Here is a 24,129-nt window from a genome sequence, read left to right as displayed (position 1 = left end):
TTGTATATATATCGAGAGAGAGAGAGAGAGAGAGAGACGGTTTCTGCTTAAAAGTGTGCAGTGTTTTAAAATAATAAAGTCCTGAACATGTATGAAAGAGACAGATAAGGAAAAGTGTCATAGGATGCATTGAATGGAGAGCACTGTTTCTCTCAGTGTTTACTCTCATGGTACACTGGGTGTCATTCGAAAATTTAAAATTCGAAAGCATCTCATTTGATATATCATTCAAAACATCATGACCAAAAAAAAATTCTAGTATAAACGTTTTCGTGGGAAGCAGGGAAGCATCTTTTCCGAAATACCTGTTATTGCAATGGAAGTGTTTCTACAATCAGGCAAAACGTCCACTGCCCAAAACGACCAAATATAAAAAAGTACATAGGTATTAGAAAGTGAAATAAAAAAGTAATAGGGCGCATTAAATGGAGAAAATTGTTATTTTTACAGTATCTCCTATGATGAGGCATTGAATTTCATTCAAAAATTTTAAATGTAAAGGATATATCATTAAAAACATCGAGAAATCAACAAAACAAAGTTTCTTCCCTAGAGGAAACCGTTTTGTCAATGTCAATTATTTAACTCTGGGTTCTCTTATAGCCAAATGAAATGTTGAGTAAATATAAATAATAAACAATTAAAGGTAAACTAGATTAAGCAAAAAGTATTGTATAAAAATTGAATAAGGTGCATTGAATCTAGAGTATTGCTTTTCCCCCACTGGTCTTGGAAACCTAAAAGGTTACTCCAGTTTTCTTTAATTTGATGATATGTCATTTGAAATATTTAGAAGCCATAGACAGTCAAACAACATGTGTAATATTTTTGTGCGCGACAATCTTTCCGAAATGGCACCCACATAAATGTTATATTTTTCACAGCAGGATAAAAATCCAGTTTTTATATATAACAAACGTCTTAAATTAAACCACTTGAGAATGCTCCAAGAGCATTTCCTAAACGAAAGTAAAACGAATTAATTTTTCTTCTTAACTTCTACATTCTTTACACCAATTGTTCTATATACTTTGTTATTATACTCATTCCACTTTATTGTTATATTTTATTACTATAGTCACTAAATTTTTTCCACGTGCTTTTTTGAGTTCTGTTAAAAAGACTCTATTGTTCTCTATATTGTTCTACGAAGACACCTGCTCAAAATTGGGGGCTCAAAATTTAAAAATTCGTAAAATATTATCTTTCTTTGACTTAAGGTTCTCGAGATATGGCTCCTTAAATCTCTCGAAATGTGAAGTTTTTGGTCAATATCTCAGGAATGATAAGAGTGTCACCAAAACTTCCATCACTTCTTTGACAGAGTCTTTGGTGCTGTAACGAACGCAGTGCCGAAAATGAAAAAAAACGCAAATAACAGACACACGTATACACAAAATGATATAGAAAATTCAGTAAAGAACTTTTTAAGTTCGTTGAAAATGATGCAAAATGTCAAAAAAAGGAAAAATACAGAACCACAAAATCAAGTATCATGCTTCAAAAAATAAAACGTTAAGCATTTTATATAACTGCAGTGTCGATAATATTATCTTACTTAAATTTAATTTAGCTAGTACAATAAAATATTCTAGTTCAAATGACAATTCTGGGGATCATTATACTAAATGAAACATGCTTCTACTTTGTTTTTCAGTTGTGCAAAAAGCCATAGATACACGTAAGTTAATAATTATAATTTCGAAATTAACTATTTGTTTTAATAATAAAAATGGCAGTACCAATCTCTGAGACAAAATTGAAAATATCATTTTATGTGCTAGTAATTTATAATTAAAGTGACGGTTTAATTTTCAGTTTCATTAAGCTCTTAGTGCAGCATATACCATCATGAAAAATTACATAAAACTTAAATGAAATTCATTTTATTGATGTCCTTAATTAAAATAGAAGCCTCAATATAGAATATGATAGTAAAGTAATTACTCGTTAATAACTACACTCTATATTACCTTAAAACGTAATATTAATAAGTCTATCAATAATGCTAACATAAACAAACTAAGATTGGATTGCAATGTGCAGAAACATGTTAAATAGCGGTAACATATATTCTCGATTGTCAGCAATTTTGAAATCAAAATTTTAAAATTTTTTAATATCCACACAATTACATTCTGAAAGGAAGGTGAGCACAATTTTCAAATTTACATTTCAAAATCACACATTAGTTTCAAACGTCCAACATTTCAAATTTTAGTTTAATATTAGAATATTGAATCTGATTCGGTTTCAGATATTGTGAGATATTTTCGATGTGAATTAAGCGCAGATTCATAAAATCTTGAGATAAGTGTATCGTTGTGTAAGTTATACTAACATTTTATAAAAAAAGAGATACTAGCTGTACAAATTATTATTATTATTTAGAAACCACTATCTAATTGCGTTTTTCATATATAAGGTTTCTTTTTAGAGAGAAAGTCTCTTCTTCCCATTCATTTTCACGCCTCTAAGTTCTTGCGCTCTAAGTTGCAATTACTGTTGAAGGATACGGTGTTGATTGTTTGGTTGCAGTTTTGTGTATTTATCTCTTCCTGTGAGAAGGACGTGAACCAGTCTGACCTCTTGCTGTAGGCACAGCTCATCTGGAGGGTATTGGAGGTTAACAGAGAGTTGAACATGATCTTTTAGAAGGTTCTCGTAACGTTTAATGCTGAAGGACGTTGTCAATGTACTAGGGGTTCAATATCATCACACATGTAAATTTCCCATACCAGGATACCACCACTATTACCTTGAACTGTATCCTTCTAGCAAGAGAGATCTATTATCTCACTTGGTTAACGATGCATTTGTACTCTTACTTCTACATACACCAATTCAAGCTTTTAAGTTTCATCAGGAATTAGTATTCGTAGAAATCATAAATTCTATTAGTCCTTTAATTCCAAAACTATATTATAACTATTATTATTATAAATCTACATTAAACCAAATAATATTATTGCAACTTTACATTCGTGACGAAACTCAGTGACTTTTTACTAATATACAAAATGTACTTATATTACCTTCATAGATTTACCAAACCAGATGGGCATGTGGACCAACAAAGGTAGAATGTGTATTTTAGTTTTCCTAATTTAACATTAAATCTATTGTTTGAAATATTAAGACTTAAATTGTCAAATATTTTCAAATATCATTTGTAAAAAAATGTGAAAATACAATTGAGTACTCTCTTAGCGAATATGATTAGTTAAGACTAAAATATAAAATTTCTAAAGTGATAAATGACTAAATGTAAACCATAATAGTGAATATTCTTGTAATTAGTTGTAGCTGTATGCAAAGTGATGGAAAATAACTTCGCTATTCCAGGATTATTGGTACCAAAATAATATTGAATATATAGACAACCTCGGTGTAGAAATGTCTCCCCTTGGCTGTATGATAAATGGAAAATTTGTTCAAAGTATGCGAAAACAGTGAAAAAAGTTAAGAACATAATATCGAGTCAAAGTCGTATAAAAAGGGACATTTATGATTTTCAATCGTAGATATCATCATTGCATAACTAGTCAAAATGGACGCAGCGTAAGGATAGGATCCAAAGATGTTAGAAATTTAACTATGTTTTCCAATAGAAGTGAAAGTAGAAAATGCGGAAAATGCACCTTTACATATTAGACCCAATATTAGAGGCAAATAGGAATGGAGATGAGACATCAAACTAAACAATTTCCTCGCATGCAAAAGTGGAAAACTAACACTAAAAGTCTTTGAAAAATGATTCCTTACACTAAGATATAAACAGCGTGAATCAGCATAGATGCGGATCTTCCTCCATTCAAAAAGATGTAACACTAAAACAATATACAATGTATGTAGATTATTCTCCTAGCGCAGCATGATTCTCATTGTTTGACATTCACAACACCTCTACAATACAAAATATACAGAAAATTTAAGTTTATAAAAAAAATGGCAGCGATAACTTTTTGTTACTCGTTGGAGGAAAATATCTATCTATTAAAAGCCATCTGTGGAGCTTTTTTAAACTACGTTTATATGTTTATGGACAATCCTTTCCAGAATGAGATCTCGGAAACTACAGGCTCTAGAAAGATAACGTTTTCACTGATCGATTGCAAATTTCATGTAGATTGCTCAGTTCTAATTGAATATTTAAAAAACATGGGTACTATTTCTTTATTACATTTATACGGGTACATTGGAAGTGTTGAAATTAAAAAAAAAGAACTAAAGCATCACACCCTAAGCATTATACATTCCAACACCACACTGTTGTATATAGGGGTTGTATATTTCTCAGGCGTTTGTTTCATGGCCAAATAATAATGGAAAAGGAAGGATAACCATTCTCCAGTCTAAGATGAACCTTTTTTGGGAGTGTTTTGCCCAATGAACACCATATATAACTGACATTATAATTGACTGTGTATGTAATGTAATTGCTTATTACATACTGCATGCAAGAAGAAAGAAAACACTGGTCATACATGAATTAGAAACTCCAACCGGAAGCAGGCTCAAATCTTGCAAACGGTGCGAGATATTGAGAAAAAATAATCGAAAAAAGTCTCCCCTTTATGATACCTCTTGGCTTCTTTAATCAATACGTCTTTCACTTGTGTCTGTAAAGGGACATGTAGAGATGTTGTAAGGAATGATAAGGAGATTTATGCTCATATGTGAATGATGCGCTGTGTAGAGAGCGCAGGTTCAGCTAGTTTTATATAAAAGGGGTTAAAGGAGTAGTGTAAAAAGAAAAATGTAAAGTAATTCATGTTTACGAAGTTTGAGATATGATCCTACTGGAACTTTGATGGATAGTGCAAAAATTTTTACATATGGCACCCCCTGAAATTATCAGTGATCATATTTCGAAAATGTAAAATAAATGTTTCATACCCTTTCAGATTGCTTTTCTCTGAGAGAAACGCTATTAAAACCCCAATACTAATACTGAAGAATATTGTGTCAGTCAATATGTTATCTCAAGCTTTAGATAGTGAGTACAATACTTAAGTTATAAACTACTTGACCTTTACAATGGTATACATAAATCGAAGTAATTTAAAATTAGCTTTTCTTCAGACGTTGTTTCTTGAAGTTGTAATGTTTATAGCCCTTCTTTCTGGCGTAGTGGGTAGTGGATGTGCTTTGGTGCATGCACTTCCAGATTTTATTTCCCTTGGCAGAGTGCAAAGAAATTATTTCACCATCAATTTACTTTTATTTATGATCCCTTTCCTTTCGCCTAAACATCATTTGTATAGAACATTAAACTAAGTAATTTCATTTCAATTCTCTCATGTATCTTTTGTTTTCAGAAGGAAGTTTTCTACTTGATGCCCTAAAAGGAAATAATCAAACCGCTGGGTTTTTTGAAAACTCAAAAGAAGGTAAGCTTCTTGAAATTATTTTTAAAAAATGAAATCTTTGAGTTTTACGTCCCACGATTATGCCGGTTAGGCTAAAGGAGACGGTGATGATGAGTAATGAATGAAATGGTGGAATGAAGAAAGTGGGAGGAAACGGGAGAATCTCGAGGAAACCCTCTGTGTTTCTCCACCACAAAGTTGGTGGGGGCTGGGATGGAATCCAAGCACCAGAGGTGAACCCTCTACCACTGAGCCATCGCGGCCCTTAATTCTTGAAATTATATACTGAAATAATATATACTGTGTTGTATAGTTAATTAAATGAATAAAGTGAATTCGTTAAAATTTAAGTGTTTCACGTTTACAGGAAACATCTAATACATTTTTAGACAAACTGAAATACACAAAATATACCTCAGCTGATCTCCTGTAGTATACTAAAAAGCAGTAAAGACAATAATGAGATAATGCATTTAGAAAAACACTCACATAAAATGTCAATGATAATTACATTCTCTTTACAAGAATGTATGTTTTCTTTCTTTTCCAGTATCTAGTGACAGTAATTGAAATATTTGGATATATTTTCAACATTACATTATCTTTTTTATTGTATTTCATGTGTTAATTGTCGACATATGTGTTACAAACTTCTTAATATTAATTTTACCAAACATCTTAAATGAAAACTAATCATGATAAACACAAAAATTATCTACCATCAACTGAACACTGATTACCAGTCTAACTTTAAATGGGAATAGTTATCTTCCATTTGCCACAAAAGCTGCTTTTACTCCCTGACATTTAAGTTCTTTCGGGAAATCTTTTAATTAGGTTACTTAATTAGAAGAGAACATCAAGACTTTTCATTCATTTTCAAGATTTCAATACAGTGCTTATGTCACCCTTATGCTAACACCGCTTCTACAGTTTCAGCACCCGAGTACGTAATTTCATTACATTACACTGATTTTTAATGTTTCAAGCTGTTCTTTTAAAGCACCAGATTATGTGTAAGGCTTCATTGCGAGTTAAGTCCGTTAAAATAAACAATGTACATATTTTAAAGTGCAACGAGATCAGTATATCGCTCCATCTTGATAGATATGCAGAGAATACTATACGAGTAGATTGATAGATAGATAGATAGATTTGCAAATACAGAAAGAGAGAATGGAATAGGATATTTTATAAAGAATCAAAACAATGTTGATTCTATAAATGTTTTACTAGGATGGTTGTACAGGATTTTTCAACAAAATATCTAAGATGTTTGAGAGGTGATTCCTGACAACAAGATAAGACAAAAAGTATTGAACACTCTGGTTGCAGAAATTCTTCCTTTCGGAGTTATAGGCTGCCGAAAATATGAACAAATGAAATTTAAAGTTTGTCAGGTCCAAAATTATGTGATCTACCGTTGTCTTCTCGAGACTTCACTTAGGTACTAGTATGTACTCTATCCAAATGTCCAAGTTTCACAATCCTTCCGTAATTCCTCAACATTTTTTATAGATATAGTTGGTGAATACTTCGAATTATATGCCTGTAGCCAAACTCCCTTTATAAAAATTGTTGCGTGAGTACTTTAAGATTCTGAAATATGTATTTTTGGATAGTGCACGTGTTAGTTCCCAAGTAAAGTCTTGACCTGACTACGGTAGGTCCCATTGTTTTCAAAGTATGAACTTTCGAAATTCATCTTTCCATGTTATCGGCAGCCTGTAACTTCGGAAGGAAGCATTTGTGCACCCAGGATGGTCTATACCTTTCCTCTTATTTAGATGTCAGCAATCACCTCCCAGATATTGTAGGTGATATTTTTAAACACCCTGTATAACTTTCTCATTATTATAGTTTTATATTCTCAGATCTACTGTGTGTCTTCCTATGCATTACAATATAATACCAAATAAACATTTTTCTAATTTTCTGTAATGTGCAAATAAATGAATAATAAATATAATGATTTGATACATGACATCTTTTTTCGGAAAACGTCTTTTATCTCTCATGAAAAGAAAATAACATTTCTTTCTATGAAAGAGATGAGTTATTTCGTTAATAACACATATCATATAGTACAAATATTAAAATACGTCTTAGTTCTGTATCAACAGAACATCATGTTAAATTATTTTCATAAAGAAAAAGGAACATTGATTTAGGGTACAAATTAATCAATATTTAATATATTTTGCTGAATTATTTACACAAAAAATTATCTAACTCTCAAACTAATATATAAAATTGCTTGGAATATATATAATGCACATACTGAGAAGGGAATGTCGTTTTACATAACACTTAAGCTCCATCAGATAAATAATACGTGAATCCGTCAAAAGGAATTTTCAAATGTCGATTCGTCACATTATTACTAGATTCTAATCTGCATATTAAAAGATAATTTTCAATACATAATTCGAATATATTTATGCTTATCCTTTAATGGGGAAGTCAGCAGCAAGGTTGTTTGTCCCTTTAAGGGATAGAATTGTACCCTACATGCTGTAATCTGAAACGAAAGCAGATAATATTCCTCAGGAACTCAGAGATATGAATTCACCAAAAATGTGGTGTACCATGTTACTTGAAAATGGTTTGGAGCTGAAGCTTGTTATGCAGTAGTGTGTCATGTTTAAGTAATATGGAAAAAATTAAATGAAATCTTTGAGTTTTACGTCCCACGGTTATGCCGGTTAGGCTAAAAAAGACGGTGAATATGAGTAATGAATGAAATTGTGGAATGAAGGAAGTGGGAGGAAACGGGAGAACCCCGAGAAAACCCACGCACACGGTGTTTGTCCACCACAAAGTTCACTTGGCGGGGGCTGGGATCGAACCCGGGACCCCAAGCACCAGAGGTAAACGCTCTACCACTGAGCCACCGCGGCCCCTTAAGCAATATGGGTTATGATAAACATTTGCAATAGTGACGATCAAGATTAAGGTATTACCTTTCGTGCCTGGAGTCTATTTATCGATACGACCAAGTAACTTTGGGGTGGACAACCTCACATCTGTTGTTTTTTTAAGATACTCAAATTTCGTCCCATATTTGCATTCCACCAATTCTTACGTTGTCATTTACTTCCCTTAATCATCCGTCGCCCTTAACATAAAGGGCACAATCGAAGGGTGTTGAACTAAAAGATATTATTTCATTTTTTTCGAGGTCAAGTTATGAAGAAAACCGAACCAACGATTGGTTTGTGTATGTATCCTAAAATCCAAATAACTAACTAAATCTATGGCATATGTAACCCTGAGGTTCAATGTTGCGTTCAAAAAAGTTCTCCATTGACTTCTATCCTTAGCCAACTGGATCCAGTTTCTACATTGTATTTCTATTTCTAAGAGATCCATCTTAATATTGTCCTTCATCTCCGCCTAGGTCATCCTAATGGTCGTTTTCCGATTGGATTTCCAGTTAAAACCTTGAAAGCTTTCCTACTTTTTTCCGCTCTGGCTACGTGACCTGCCCACTTAAGCCTCCTAGATTTTATGACCTTAACAATGTTTGGTAAACGTAATAAACTATGCAGTTCCTCGTTAAGAAGTTTCCGCCATTCATGATCTCATACATCATATTTACATTAGGAAATATCTGGTAAATTCGTGTAATTTTCGGGGTCACTGATTCCCAAATTAGTGTGGTCAGTTTCATTTAAACCTAATAACTGAAACGTACTCGGTTGAGGAACGCTGTATAGTCAAGCATTCGGGCAAACGTGTGAACTGCTGATTGGGTAGGTTTTGTTCTATCATTACTCTCCAGGCTCTGTAAGACTTCAATTTTATAATTACAAACTCTCAAATTACTTTGAAGAACCACATGCATTGTTAAACTTGGTACTAAGTAACTGTCCCGGAGCAGCAAGAATAAATTTAAAATAAATGAAATGAAATCTTTGAGTTTTACGTCCCACGATTATGCCTGTTAGGCTAAAGGAGACTGTGATGATGAGAAATGAATGAAATGGTGGAATGAAGAAAGTGGGAGGAAACGGGAGAACCCCGAGAAAACCCATGCGCATTGTATTTATCCACCACAAACTTCACTTGGTACGATCTGGGATCGAAACAGGGACCCCATGCACCTGAGGTGAACTCTACCGCTGCTCTCAAGAATAGATTTAGTAGAAGAATGAGAAAGTATTGTCTTACATGTCTTTCTCTGATATTCTAAGCATTTCACTTCTTTCCTTATCAAATACTAAACTTACCTCAATAATTTGTTTCTAGTTTTCACGAATTAACCGAAGTAATTATGGACGTTTTCCACCCTTAAATCTATATTTTGTGGTGTTGGATTACTCGTTTAAGTTTCAGTCACATTGTACCTTAAATTAAAGAATAACCATGTCTAAAAGATGTATTTATTAAAATATTTTTCGTCAATTTCATATCTAAAGTTATACAAATGCAGTGTGAATACAATTACTGATTAAAACTCTACACATAACAAATTTCGTTAACATATCTCGTAAAGTTCTGTAGTATACTTTGTAAGTTGTAAGCACAAACAATTTGCTGAGCAAAACAATATATTCACATTAAAAAAATACATACGTGTTAGTTGGCGAAACTGTAACACGTATGTAGTTTTTTAAATGTGAGTATATTGTTTTGCTTAGGAAATAGCTTGTTTGTGTTTAAGTATATACAAAGCAAAGCTTCTACTTATGGAAAATAAGTTGTAAGGAAACTTTGTTAAGACGTCTTAGAAATATGTAAAGGAAACACATATGAATTTTCATAATACTATTCCAAAATTACAGCCACTTGAAAACTATTTGGAGAGAATTATAGTATGAAAAATACAAAATAAATTTAAACTTACGTAGTTAATTTTCCATAATAAGAGATTATCGAAAAAAGTATATATTGATTCTAAACAAGAATATATTTGTGAATTTTATTGACATATTAAGGAAAATTTCGTTATATCAGAATAGAAAGTTTTCAATACTTGATTATCGGAGTCTAATTGCGAATGGAAATGAGGGACAATTTTACTACTGATTGAAATACTATTTAAATGGAATCAAACAGTTAAGCTAATAAATTAGCTGCCCCTAACTAACTAACTAACTAACTCTATGGCCTATGGAACCCGGAGGTTCAGTGCCGCGTTCACAAAAGCTCTCCACTGACTTCTATTCTTAGCTAATTGCATCCAGTTTCTACTTTGTATTCCTATCTCTGCGAGATCCATCTTAATATTGTCCTCCCATCTGCGCCTAGGTCATCCTAATGGTCGTTTTCCTATGGGTCTACCAGTCAAGACTTTGAAAGCGTTTCTACTTTCTTCCATTCTAGCTACATGACCTGTCCACCTAAGCCTCCTAGAAATGACGACCCTAACAATGTTGGGTAAACCGTATAAACTATGTAGTTCCTCGTTTTGAAGCTTCCGCCATTCCCCATCCCCTAAGAAATGCAATTTATTTTTTCTAATAATCATTCTATAATATTTATGTAAATACAAATTACTCTTCTGCTTTAAACTAGTTGTTGCTGCCAAGCCTCCTTCCTGCTGTGGACTAAAGGTAAATTTTATAATTTATTAACCCGAGAAAGCCCATGAGTGACTCAGAGGCACCCTGGTCCTCTTTTAATACAATTATTCTTAATAGATGTTTCGTCGCGTGTCTTCCGCTCTAGAATGCTCCCATCCCTTTGGAATATGCCCCCTGATTGAGTTGTTCATACGTTTGCGTATTTTACTTCAGAAAAAACAGGGTTATTTTTTATATTGACGTAAAGGCCCAAGGGGTGCCTCGGAGGCATCCTGGTCAATATTTAATGCCATTATTTTTAATAGATATTTCGTCTCGTGTTCTGCGCTCTAGAATTCTTCTATCTCTTCGAAATACACCCTCTGATTGCGTTTCCTAAGCACTTTGTTTTACATTACCTCAGAAAAAATAGCGTTATTTTTTATACTAACTTAAAGGCCCAAATGGTGCCTCTGAGGCTCCTATTGAATTATGTACTTTTCTAATTATTTGATACTATTATTTGATTCTATTATTTAATGATATCATAGCGAAGTAGTGAGTAGTCTTAACTATTAATGACGGAAAATACAAATGGTCGCGGTGAGTTCAGGTAGCTTGTATATGCAGCAGAGAGCCTCAGAGGCACCCCCTGGGCTTTTTAAGGGTAATTAGCATGGGCTTTCTCGGGTTAAAAAGTCCTAATTATTTATAATTCATACTTCTTTTGATTCTCATCGTGAACAAAATAAAACCTGGATATCATATTTCGTGCAAATAATAAAGTGACTTTATAAAGGACAATCACGAAGATATCAACATATATTAGGATCAGCATCGGAGCAAAAGGATATGTAGTGACCGTATTAACGTGGATGTTTACTATGGCACTGCTTAGGCTTTGATTATCTGCCGTTTGTTATAAAGAATTTTCATTTTTTTCGTTTCTTTTATACAGCCAAATTTAGTAATCTCTTAAGGAGGCTTGTAAAACATTTCAAGAGAACATGACTCACGAACTCGTTAATTTTTATTTATAACTAGAATTCGTTAATATTGAAAACACCTTGTAGATGTTGATAGTTTTACATGTTTGAATGCACATTAGTTACATTAAAATGTATATATTTGCTTATAAAAATGTAAAATTTTTTAAACATTTTACTTAGCAATATATCTTTTTTTTTACGGACTACAATATTAGAACAAAATGTTTATCATTTTCTTTATTTTAGTTGTATTTGATTGTGTTACTTCTTCCTTGGTTAGTAGCGACAGAACGTTAGTGTACAGTCAACTGATCAAATAATTACAATGTAAAATCGGCAACCTTCCCGATATAGAAAAGGGAAGTTATTGCTGCTTAGATATAAAAAAAATGCTAACCTTATAGTTACGTATGACACAAGGCAATGACAGTCAACGTGATGACAGTCTAAAACACAGCAAACCATATTATCGTAGATGAACAGTGATCAGAAGAAAACTAGTAGTGACAAATATCGCAGACCATTCAAAAGGATTATCACTCAAAAGCGTTGTGCGACTACGGTGAAAGCGATGGAGGAACTCAAGCTTTAACTCCCACAGCCTCTGTTGAGCTTCAAAGACTGATGCTACTTACATGACATGGACATATGAAGTTATGTTGCACGGAAAAACCTTTATAACGGACCATAAGGCTCTAGCGTGTTGTCAATGACATAGGGAATATGCAGTTTGACTCGGTGATGACTAAATTGTGTGATACGATTTCTGAATCAAATCACATCTTCTTTCAAACCACGTTTTACATTTATGTGTATTGGATGCCCACAGACGAGTATGATCTACAGATTATTCTCATAACAATGAAACGTTTCGGCACCAAGGTGATGTGAACCTAGTTTTCTTTGTATTCAGCTGTGTCCCAGTAAGTAATTTTGCAACCATTTCAGGGAATCTTACACAATGTTACTGATGTTGTTTCCGGGGAAAATATTTAGCAAAAGTAATTTAATCATTCACACAGATGAATCCATTTCGGTATGCTGTCAGAAATATCGGAGAAGGTAAACTCTCTTTCAGTTCCAACAATTATCCACAGTTGAGTATAGTTGTATTTTGTTTTCTAATTTGGTGATACAAAACCGGTGTAAATTTTTTGCCTTGATCCAGTCACATGAAACTGTTTGATTTGCTGAATAGGGTAATAAATTACATGCTGCTATTAACCTCCTCTATGACCTCATTTATGTCGTATCATAGCTGTTCTGAGAGCTAAAGTTGTCCTATGCCATATTCATATCCTATGTTAAAATTCTTTAGGTGTTCCTATGAAATTGACAAGAATCTGTGCACGTATAATAATCTAAATTCTTTCGGCAAGTAGCTGTATTAAATAATTTTGCATTTTGTTGTCTATAATCCAAAGAACGCGAAAACAATTGATCGATCGGGGAAATTAGTTTCGCTTATATAGCCAAACAACCTGAGACATAATACATACAAAGAATTATGAAACTTTGCTAACAAAATTAATAGGTTAATATTATGTAAATTATTATTGCAAGCAAAAACTATACATGCATCATATGAAAGTACTTCAATTATAAAGAACGTGTAAAATTTACAAGAAAAGTGTATGCTTTTCTTCTCCTAGCTCCGTACCCACAGCAACAATGTAACATATATAATTTATTTATTTATTTAATTATTCATAAGGACAGCACAACAGGCTTAATGCCCAGTTATAGTGGTTATGCTCAGTACATAATTATCTAGCATGCACTGTTATACACACATTATATACATACACAAATATATGTCGATTAATTCACCAAAAGTTATTGCCTGACAATTATTTTGAACTTGTTTTCGGACATACTAAACACATCTTCTACATAAAATCTAATCATTTCGTTATATGAAGCCCACATTCTGCACAGGGAAGACTTTCGTAATATGTATTTCTTGCTTTTCTACAATAGAATGTCTCAGTGTTTGGTGTTCTAGTCTTACCTGTTGGAACACGTAATAATACTTGTGAAACTAATTCTGGACAATCAATTTTACCGTTTAAAAATTTATGTACGAACAACAAATCAAAAACCAATCTCTAATTTCCTAAGTTTGAAAAGTGCCGCTTCTTCAGTATTGCAGTTTTATGTCTACATGAAGCAGTGGTTGATATTAAATAAATAGTAGAAATAGCAAACCGATCGTTTCATTCCCTTCAGGTAACAAATCTCTTTGCTAATTGTATCTTTATCATTTCTAGTTAATCCCAGCTACGCATTTCGAAAAGGTCTCACTTTCATATTTTATGACAATCCCATTTCCCACATGTTGTCAGCTTTCCTATAGATGGAAATCAACGTTCATGAATAAAGATATTGATGAACTAATATTAACTTTCTCTATTTTTACAGTTAATGACTCTTTAAGTCGAATTCCACGGAATGCTAATAACTTCCATAAAAATGGTAATGGCAACGGTAAGTATGCATATGATTATATAATTCTTTATACATAAAAATGAGCATTTCTGAAAAACAAGTTTATCAAACCTAGTATATATTTGTGTGTATAATTGGAAAGTGTACTATAGTTTTAAAATAGTTTTAGATTTATAGCTTTTATATTATTCAGAGTAATGCATTATTATAATTTTGTATTATGGAATTTACATATAAAAATAGTAAAATATCTTAAAATGGATTCAGTTTAATACTATGGTTGCCATTGAATTGTATGTGATTTTCTATTTTATTATAGTTAGAAAGTAGGAGCTAATTTTAATAAAGTAATTAAGATCTAAAAGTAAGCATAACAAAATGATACCAAATTAACATTTTCAAGACTTAATGAGTGTTATTATCTTACATAAAACAGACCACTGGCGTCGTAGCTTTTTAAATCTGGGGCGTCGGATGAATCAAAATCAAAATTCTCTTTCCTACAAAAGTCACATATACAAAGTAGTATAGTTGCTTTAAATTCACTTGACTAAAATCTAAGTGGGCCGCTTCCTCTCCGAACACCCCACGCTAGTGAAAAGACACATAATTCCGCTCAATCTACACTTGGATTTAAGCTTGGAGAGGAAGATCCTGGTTGTACTGAACCTTTTCTAGTAAAAGTTTCACGAAGTCATGTGTTTCTCTCATCTGTATGACAAAACAATTGGTACAGCTCGGAAGACAATCTCATTGTGTATTAATATAGCCTTAATACTGCTCATTGAGGTATCGAGAAAACGTCTTCATTCCTGTGTTACATGAGACTTGCCAAGAGCTGCGAACAAGCCACTAGTATCAGAACTAAAACAAAATGTATTTTGTTGGTAAAAATTACTGAATAGCGCATGCAGCTTCCTGTACGAACAGTCAATTGCACGTCTATCAAGCAAATTCAATCTTTAAGCCTATATCCAAGAATCTCAGGTTGTGACCTACTTAGATTTAAGTCTCGAACAAGGTAATTTCATCCATTTTGAGTTATAAAATGTGACATGTTCCCATCAACCAATTTGAAATCTGAAGAAACTCTGTCTGTATCACTTCTCTGCATAGATCATATTTGCAGACGAAATATTGTCAGGATATTCATTTGGCTATGCTTTGAATGCTTTGCTTTCATGCTTTGAATGTTTACAGCACAGAATTATCAGTTATTTACGTGGTCGGCTGGGCGGTGCCATATCATCCGTACAGCAAATGACATGTTAGTTGGGTGTTTGTTTTCAGCGATGTTCGAAAACGCAAGACACAGTTATTATACACTGATTATCTCTACCAATCTTGCTGTAGAAGTGTAGTTCGTTAGCCTTCTTCACCAGAGGTGTTAATTTTTTCCCTGTTAGTCTTCAATGTGTGTTCATAACAGGCTCAACTACTAACAACACACTCCATATTTTTGACATAACAACCCAAGCTCGTCTGTGAGACTCTCTCTGGAATTTACAGTCGTTGTTAACCAATGTTTGTACTGAACAATAAAAAATGTGTATTTTTATTCTCTGTCAATATTTACTTAACAAAAAAATTGCAAATAGTTGAGTTGATTTTGACTTTAACGTCCCGTTCAGCAGCTAGGCTATATGAGACGTGGACCTACTGATTAACGTGGAATCCGAACCACATGAGCTCCCGCCGGGAATCGAACCCGGGTCTCCCACGCCAAAGGCGCGTACGCTAACCGCTAAGCCACGGAGGAGCTCTAAATGCAAATAGTAATTACAAAATTTTGTTACATGATAACTATTACAAATACAAAATACATTGAGGAAATCTTTTGCCTTTTTTATAGTACTGTATTACTAGTAAAAAAAAAACACTTTTACTATAGTCCACAGAAACAAGATCATTCACATTTAAAAAATTCAAAGGATCCTTTTTATGAAAAATACACAAACTTATACAAAGGTAAACGTTTTAAGAAAAAATACAGAGTGTCTAAAAAGTCATACTTTTAAAGGAAAAATTAAACTCTGCTGTAAATTTCAATATTTGAGTTGCTATAAACTGTACCAAAGGCAATATCTTTTCCATTTCAGCTATGATCAAGATTAATTAATGTTCTTAAAGCAAAAAACATCAAGTTGTTTTGCTAGCTTTTACTTTTTACTTTGTACAATATCGGCAAATATTAACAGAACACCCATGGTCCTATTCATGATCCGATCATGGTATTTGCATCATGGTCCGATTCTAAAACAAAGTTTTCATCAACTGTCAATTCTTCATCACTCCCTTCTTCATTCTCCAACCACTGGGTAACAACATTCCGTTTAAGATCACAGGCAGCGAAGGATCAGGGACAACATGCATTACGTTACAAAACACACTCTTCTCTCAGACGGCAAGCCAGAATGAACAATTAGTCATGTGACCCCTATAAGAGCTATAAACACACTACAGTGAGGTTGCAACGGCAGCAGCACAAGGAAAGATTAGGTGGTAGCGCCATCTAATTTTGCAACAGGGGAAAAGAAAAAAAGCTAGTGAGTGGCACCTTGAGCAGTCTCGGAGACGGGCTGTGTTGTTATGGGTTAACAAAAATTATCTGTTTGGTCAACACAACCTCGAAGCATTGTTAAAATCACAGAAACACTTGAAATGTTACTGTAACTACACAAAGATATTATGCCTTACACCACGCTCAATCATGCAAACTACTGAGCAACAGAGGTGGTGGCTAAAGGGGAGAAAGAATACTGTTGGCAGGTTGGAGGAAGTGTCACAAAAGAGTACACATGCCTATGTAGCCTAAGGGTTATATTAGATAGTCTGTGGTCGTTGCTAAGGTAAACAAGGTACATGGAAGATTTTGAGTATATGTGGTAAGGACAAAGATTTGAAAGAGTATAATAATTATATGAATTCGTAAGATTGAAATGATACGTTGTTAAGATGATTTAAGAACAAAGGTACGATTACAAGTAAAAATAAAGTTTACAGATTGTTAGTGAACAAAGGAGTTTGATTACTTGAGATATACTGTTCCTGATAATGTACAATAAGAGTAATTTAATCTACTAACACCAGCCAAATTCTCCATATACATATTTATAAAGTAACAAATACACTGTTGCCAAATTTTAATACGTTCTTTGTTCTCGTACACCGGAGCATTGGGTGTCATTCAAGAGTTTCTGACCACGTTTCTTTAGGCAATAACGAAAAACGGAAAAATTTATAAAACTATCGTAGACAATTTAGGAGGGTAACTTCACATTTATATATACGTACACATAGGGCAACATTTTCCCATCTTCTGTTTAGGTAATATCTGGAAATAGTTTTTATGTTATCTGTGAATATATATGATGAGTGTCACTGAGCTTATGTTTGCGTAGCATAAGTGTTGCAAACCTATCTCAATTTCTCCAGAAGGAAAAAGTTTTTCTCCATTTCTCAATAATTTCTTTTTCTTCTTCTTTTATATATTGAACGTGATGGGTACTAAATTCTTCTGGTAAGAATTTGCGTTCCGCAAGTGTTTGAATGAGTTGTCATTTGTTATTTTCTTCGATCATTGTAGCAATTAAGCAGAGCACAGTCAGCATAAACTTATTCGTGAAACGCTCAATCTGGCAACATATCTAGGACAGATCCAACCATTAGTAGAATGTGTCTGTTACCGTCCAAAGTTCAGCCGTATTTAGATGCCAAAATTTTACATCTTTTGTAGCTCTGTAAAACAGAAGCGACAATTTCCATAATTCTCGGTAATTTATCTGCATTCTTGCCTCTCTTAGTTTATCTGAGTTTCTTTGCTACTGTTGAATGATAGACTTCGCAAACATGTTACGGATATTAGCTTCAATGTTTAGTCGCTAACAACCGCATGGCATTCATGATTTTTCTTATTTTCCGAGCATAAATCACCACAATAGATTTTTGGAATTCAACATTACATTGTATATTTCTTTACTGCCTTATTTTACCCACCATATCATCATGTTATGTTGTGCTGACGACACTGTTTTCCGTGATGTATCACAGAGTATACTAAATAATGTTCCTCTGCCGGTATTTGTATAGTATAATAGATTAGCATTATCATTAATTCGTTAATTCAAAAGTTACGAAGGCATATCAAGATATAAATGGTCCACCTTGTATGTTATAAAATCTTTTCTTATGTATCCAGTCAATAAAAATGATTTTCATTCTCTTTGTCAACAGAAGACGGGAAACTTCTGGCTGGAATTATGTTTGGAATTTCAAAAAACGTTGGAAATAATGGACAAGGTCAGATATTTAAAGTTCAATTATACATACTCACTTTCATATAACAAGTTAATTTTACATAACGATAATAGGGATCTACAGGAATTTTGAGTTATAATAATATTAGTTCTTTTCTTTTTATAAAATAAATTTTATAATAACAAAAATGTTCGAAATATGTGGTATTAAATATCTATTTAGTTTTTAATTTATAATGCTACGATCGATTATGATGATGTGTTTACTAGTTGCATATGACTTAAAAATATTCAGTTAAGTCTACCAGTTAGTACTTTGTCAAGTAGTCTGAATACTGATAACTTACTTGTTCGGTGATTGATTTTTAGTTTAGCGTCCCTTTCAGCAGCGGGGCTATATGAGACGTGGACCTACTCATTAACGTGGAATCCGAACCACATAAGCTCCCGCCGGGAATCGAACCCGGGTCTCCCACGCCAAAAACGCGTACGCTAACCGCTTAGCCACGGAGGAGCTCTTACCTGTTAGGCTTATATAACTTGCAAGAATATGCAGATTAAGATTTCGGAAGAGTTATAGTGTGATTTAGATACAAAATAGTGCAAATTTGAAATAATGAGGGTCTAAAATGAACCAAAGTTACTGTCAAACCATACAAACATATTACATTTCTCTATGTGTCATTAGCATATAGTTGATTTTAATGTATTACATGTTGTAAAATATTTAAGCGAACTAAATTTCTATTATTCTATATTTTTTTTAAAAAAATGTGCTTAGCTGAAGGTTATTTAAGAGGTCAATACGAAGAAAAATATTTAACATAATGTAAAAGCTCCGTTATTAATATAACATTGTCAAATATCGCAGGCCTAAAGCAAATTCGAGCTCTGACATAATTTCTGCTTATTCTTATGTAAAATAACTTTCTAAATCCGAATATGACCTCCGTTTTTTCACATCACTCACAGTTTTCGGGGGGACCCCACCTAATTTTATCAGTTTCCGAAAGTTCAGAGGGATGGAGAGGATTTTTGTTTTAGCATGCACATTTCTTCTGAGAGGTTACAGAGGTGAAAAGTTCTAAATCATAAACAGTTGTATCAAGGAGGTAGATTTGGGAGGATTTTCGATATTAAATTGTAACATCAGTAAAACTGATCGATTGTTTCGTTCTTTTCCCAACTAAACAGTCTCCATTTTTCTACGTCACATGACATCTTCAGTTGTATCATCAATACATTTGAATCAGACCCAAACACTAAGTTTTCACCTTCTGCAAAACGTAATTTCAAAGTTCACTGCCTCGTCCTGTAAGAAGCGATTTTTACGCTTTTTCTAAGAGATTCCACTACTGAAGTCGAGATCCAAGAAGTTTAGATATACTCTTAGGCAAATGCAAATTCCTAATCAGATCACTCAATTCCGACTGAGTAATGAAGTGAGGTTGTCGATGAGGTAAATCAGCTGAACGATCTTCATCATCGGCGGACGTATCATCAATTGATGACCCAGGCTGTGGCTCAAAGTGTTACAAATCCGTTTCTGCCTGTAGAGTATAGGACTCTGGGAGCACTGGGATTGGCAAATATTATCTTACTTTTTGATAATGGCCTTGTTCTGCCGAAGTACGAGGGTCATTCGGAAAGTAAAGAACGTTTTTGTATAAACACTTTAATAACTGATATACAAAGGCGAAATTTGTGTTACATACTATGTGATACTTAAGTTACTTTTCGACATAGTCGCCGTGTAAATTGAAACACTTGTCATACTGTGGTACAAGTTTTTCTATGCCTTCGGCATACACAGTTGCCACCAAACTGTTGAACCAATCACTAACAGCTTCCTTAAGTTCATCATCACTACCGTAGTGGCTTCCACACAAAAAGTCTTTCAACTTTGGGAATAGGTGGAAGTCACTGGGGGCTAAGTCTGGACTATAGGGTGGATGCTCCCAAACTTCCCACTTAAACTGCTGAAGCAAGTCCCTCGTCAATGCCGCAGAGTGAGGACGGGCATTGTCGTGGAGGAAGATGACGCCGCTCGTCAGCAATCTGCGCCTTTTGTTTTGAATCGCGCGGCGAAGTCGACGTAACGTCTGACAGTAGGCAGCTGCATTTATGGTCTCACCTCTCTGCATGTAGTCAACGAGCAAAACACCCTTACGATCCCAAAAGACCGTAGCCATAACCTTTCTGGTGCTCAAAATTTGTTTGGCTTTTTTCGGCTTTGTCGGAGAATTTGAATGGTGCCATTCCATGGATTGGCGCTTTGTTTCTGGAGTGATGTGTGAAATCCATGTCTCATCTCCAGTAACAATACGATTTAAAAGTTCATCGCCATCCTTATGGTAACGGCTGAGAAAAGTCAATGCGGCTCCCATTCGCTTGGTTTTGTGTTCCTCCGATAACTGTCGAGGCACCCACCTTGCACTAATTTTTTTGTAACCAAGTTCACCACTGACAATTTCGTACAACAAAGTTCTTGAAATTTCAGGAAAGAATTTGTGCAGCCCATCAATAGTGAATTGCCTATCCTCTTGAATTTTCCGCTCAATTCTTCCTTTGAGTTCGTCACTCACAACAGAAGGCCGGCGCGAGCGTTCCTCATCGTGCACATTCGTCCGTCCGTCATTAAACATAATGCACCACTTACGAACTGATGCTTCATTCATTACATTTCCATACACCTCAGTGATTTGTCTATAAATTTCTATCGGACGCACTTTTCTTGCATTCAAAAATCTTATCACACTACGAACCTCACACTTGGCGGGATCAGTAATTGTATCGCACATTTTACAGTCGCACAGCGAAGCAATAACGGGCCGTAGCGGATCGCAGCTGGTGCCAGACTGAGGCTAAAGCGTACCCAGGTCAATAACCCAGCGGCAGCGGGGCTGGGGGAACACGCGCACGCGCTAGCGCAAAACGTTCTTTACTTTTCGAATGACCCTCGTAGATATCTAATTGATAAATTTGAGAGTGGAAGAGATAGACTACAAAACGTTTAAAACCGAGAAGTTTGAAAACGAGTTTTTTTTATATAAAACTTAGTAGAAAAGTATTTAAACTAGGAAAGAATAGATGCAGGTAATAACAGTCTGTCGGATCATACTTTGTATACAGCAGGGTGAAGAAAAAGTAGTAGGTATTCTCGAACACACAATGACCAGAAAAAGGATGGGTTACAAGTCGCATGTTGCAGAAACTGATGGAAATGGGAGCGTGAAAACAGATCAATATAAATGAGCGTAAGGAACAAGTTATAGAAATGAATAAACAGTGGAAGAAAATGTGAGGACACTAAGGAATTAAATAAAGCTAGGAAATATGAGTGAATGTACAATGAGGTGAAATCTATGGAACTATGACAGTAGAAAATAATAACGGGGAAATAGTCAGCGAGAGGAACAAAGTCTGGGAAAGATGGAATGAATATGTTGCAGATTTGTATGGGAATAGGGATGCATCGTGCAATTTACATGTTAAAGTAGAAAACAAAGGAAACGGGGGTGATAAAAGGTTTTAATAGTCTTTGGCAAAGATATTAAACTTTGAGAAAGATGTTTTCGAAATTAGGAATGGAAATGCAACCAGAATAAATAATATACCATTCAAATGCTTTATAATGCGGGAGATAAGGGCAAGAAATAGTTTTCCTGGCTTTGTCATAAATATATGAAACTATAAGGTAGCCAAAAGATTTCCTAAAAACAATCATGTTCCCGTTGTCTGAGAAATCGAACCCAGAAATATGTGAGGACTATAGAACTATTAGAATCATGTAGGATGTGCTTCGAATATTGAACAAAAGGTTGTGAGGAATAACAAGTGAAGAAGTTAAGGAGGAACGGTTCGGAACCAGAGGAGATAAGAGTAGATGTTACAGTGAAAGGTTCATAGGAAGAGGAAAGGTGAATGTTATAAAGGACTTTGATCACCTGAATTGTGAGTTGTTGTTAGGAGTTCTAAAGAAAGCTGTGCTGGAAACAAAGTATCGAAGACTCATAAGAAACGTATATATGAACCAAAAATAAGTTTTAGAATGGGTAAATAGATGATAAAGGAAAGTGTAATTGCAGGAGGAGTTGGACAGGGAAGCTTTCTCTCGCCAGCATTATTTAATTTGTATCTACAAGATATTATTTAAAAGAGCGCTCCTAAGGAGGGTGGTATTTCGGTAGGAAATGGAGTATATATGGTTTGCAGATCTGAAGAGAAATTTGAAAATATCTTAGAAAACTTGAGGAAATGCTGCAAAGAATATAGGATGAAAATAAATGTTAGAAGGACAAAAGCCATTATGATTGGATGGAAGCGATGTGTATCAAGTATAGAAGTAGGAAGGAACAAATAGAATAAGTGACTAGTTTTCGATACTTTGGTAGTATTGTTAGTGATGATATGAAGTGTAAAAATGAAATAAAAGCACCAAGAAAGATGAAAGAAAACATTTAGTAGAAAGAGAACTCTATTTTGTGAGCCATTGAGTAAAGTGAAGTACTCATAAAATACTTTGTGTGGACTATTGTGCTATATGGGACAGGAAAATGGGCATTATGCAAAAGTGACGAAAAGAGACGGGAAGCTTCTGAAATGTGGATGTGGATAAAAATGGAGGGAATCGGCTGTTTCAAGTGAAAGGGAGTGTTAGAAGTGGTGGAGGATAAAAGAAAAATTGATGTAACCGAAAACTGAAAGGAAAAGTAGTTGGAATATTGGCTGAAAATGAAATCCATCATGAGAGACTTGCTAAGAGGCTATGGTGGAGGGAGACAGAGGAAGGAGGCATAGGAAGATACAACTGATGAACAGGATCAAAGAAGAAAAACGCACCTGAAGACGAAAAGGTTAACTAAAGACCGTGGAGCATGGAAGCTTCTCACAAGGAGACTTACGGAAGTGTCATTCAGCGATTTGAATGAAACTTTGCATACTTGTGGAACATCGAAAAATAAGCGAAACGTATTTTTTGTTCAGCAATGGCGCAAGTTTAAGGATAGAAATCACCCTTTGAATGTTAAAAGTGGTCTCAAGCATAGAGGGAAAACAATCATTTAATATACAAGAAAACATACTGCCAAGGGGTTAGGAGAACTAATTAAGAATCTGACTTCAAAATTACAAAATTCATAATGACGGATCCAATATGGTGATTACAATTACTAAACGTCTTCTGGTTTGAAATGCTCTGCAGTTAGCGAAGAACGATTATAGTTGACAGGGGTTACTGCGAGAAGGTTGCAGACCGATTTGAAACCATTTTCTTTCTTTATTTTAGCTGGATACTTGATCAAAGTTAGTTTCTGCATCTCTAAATATTCGGGGTGCTAATTTATAGTGAGTCCCCTCCCTCTCACTATTCAGGGTGCTTATTTATAGAGTCCCCTCGCCTCTCACTATTCGATGTGCTTACTTATTGTGAGCCCTTTCGCGTGCAGCACCTGAAGTCATGCAACGCCACCTAGGTAAAGATATAAAACTCCATATACCCCAGTTAGCATATGTCTTTCTTTTTAAGGCCGCCACACTTCGCAACACGGCGTTTATC

At 34.4% G+C, this 24,129-nt stretch overlaps 1 protein-coding gene across 2 annotated transcripts in view; it reads left to right on the top strand.

Moving 5' to 3' along the window:
• The window catches only part of LOC145692687 (uncharacterized), a 55,256-nt gene that overhangs the window by 17,858 nt on the left and 13,269 nt on the right, over positions 1-24,129 (top strand). For both annotated transcript variants that reach the window (XM_081768070.1, XM_081768071.1), the window contains exons 6-10: positions 1,658-1,681; positions 3,044-3,079; positions 5,322-5,393; positions 14,290-14,355; positions 18,550-18,615. In XM_081768070.1, coding sequence (XP_081624196.1) covers positions 1,658-1,681; positions 3,044-3,079; positions 5,322-5,393; positions 14,290-14,355; positions 18,550-18,615 — 264 coding nt within the window. The remainder of the gene's footprint in view (positions 1-1,657; positions 1,682-3,043; positions 3,080-5,321; positions 5,394-14,289; positions 14,356-18,549; positions 18,616-24,129) is intronic.

This window comes from Thermobia domestica, chromosome 8, assembly GCF_964235325.1.
Source record: "Thermobia domestica chromosome 8, izTheDome1.hap1.1, whole genome shotgun sequence".
Classification (NCBI taxonomy): Eukaryota; Metazoa; Arthropoda; class Insecta; order Zygentoma; family Lepismatidae; genus Thermobia; species Thermobia domestica.
Note: the sequence above shows the minus strand (reverse complement) of the source record. Positions and strands in the feature narration are given on the sequence as shown.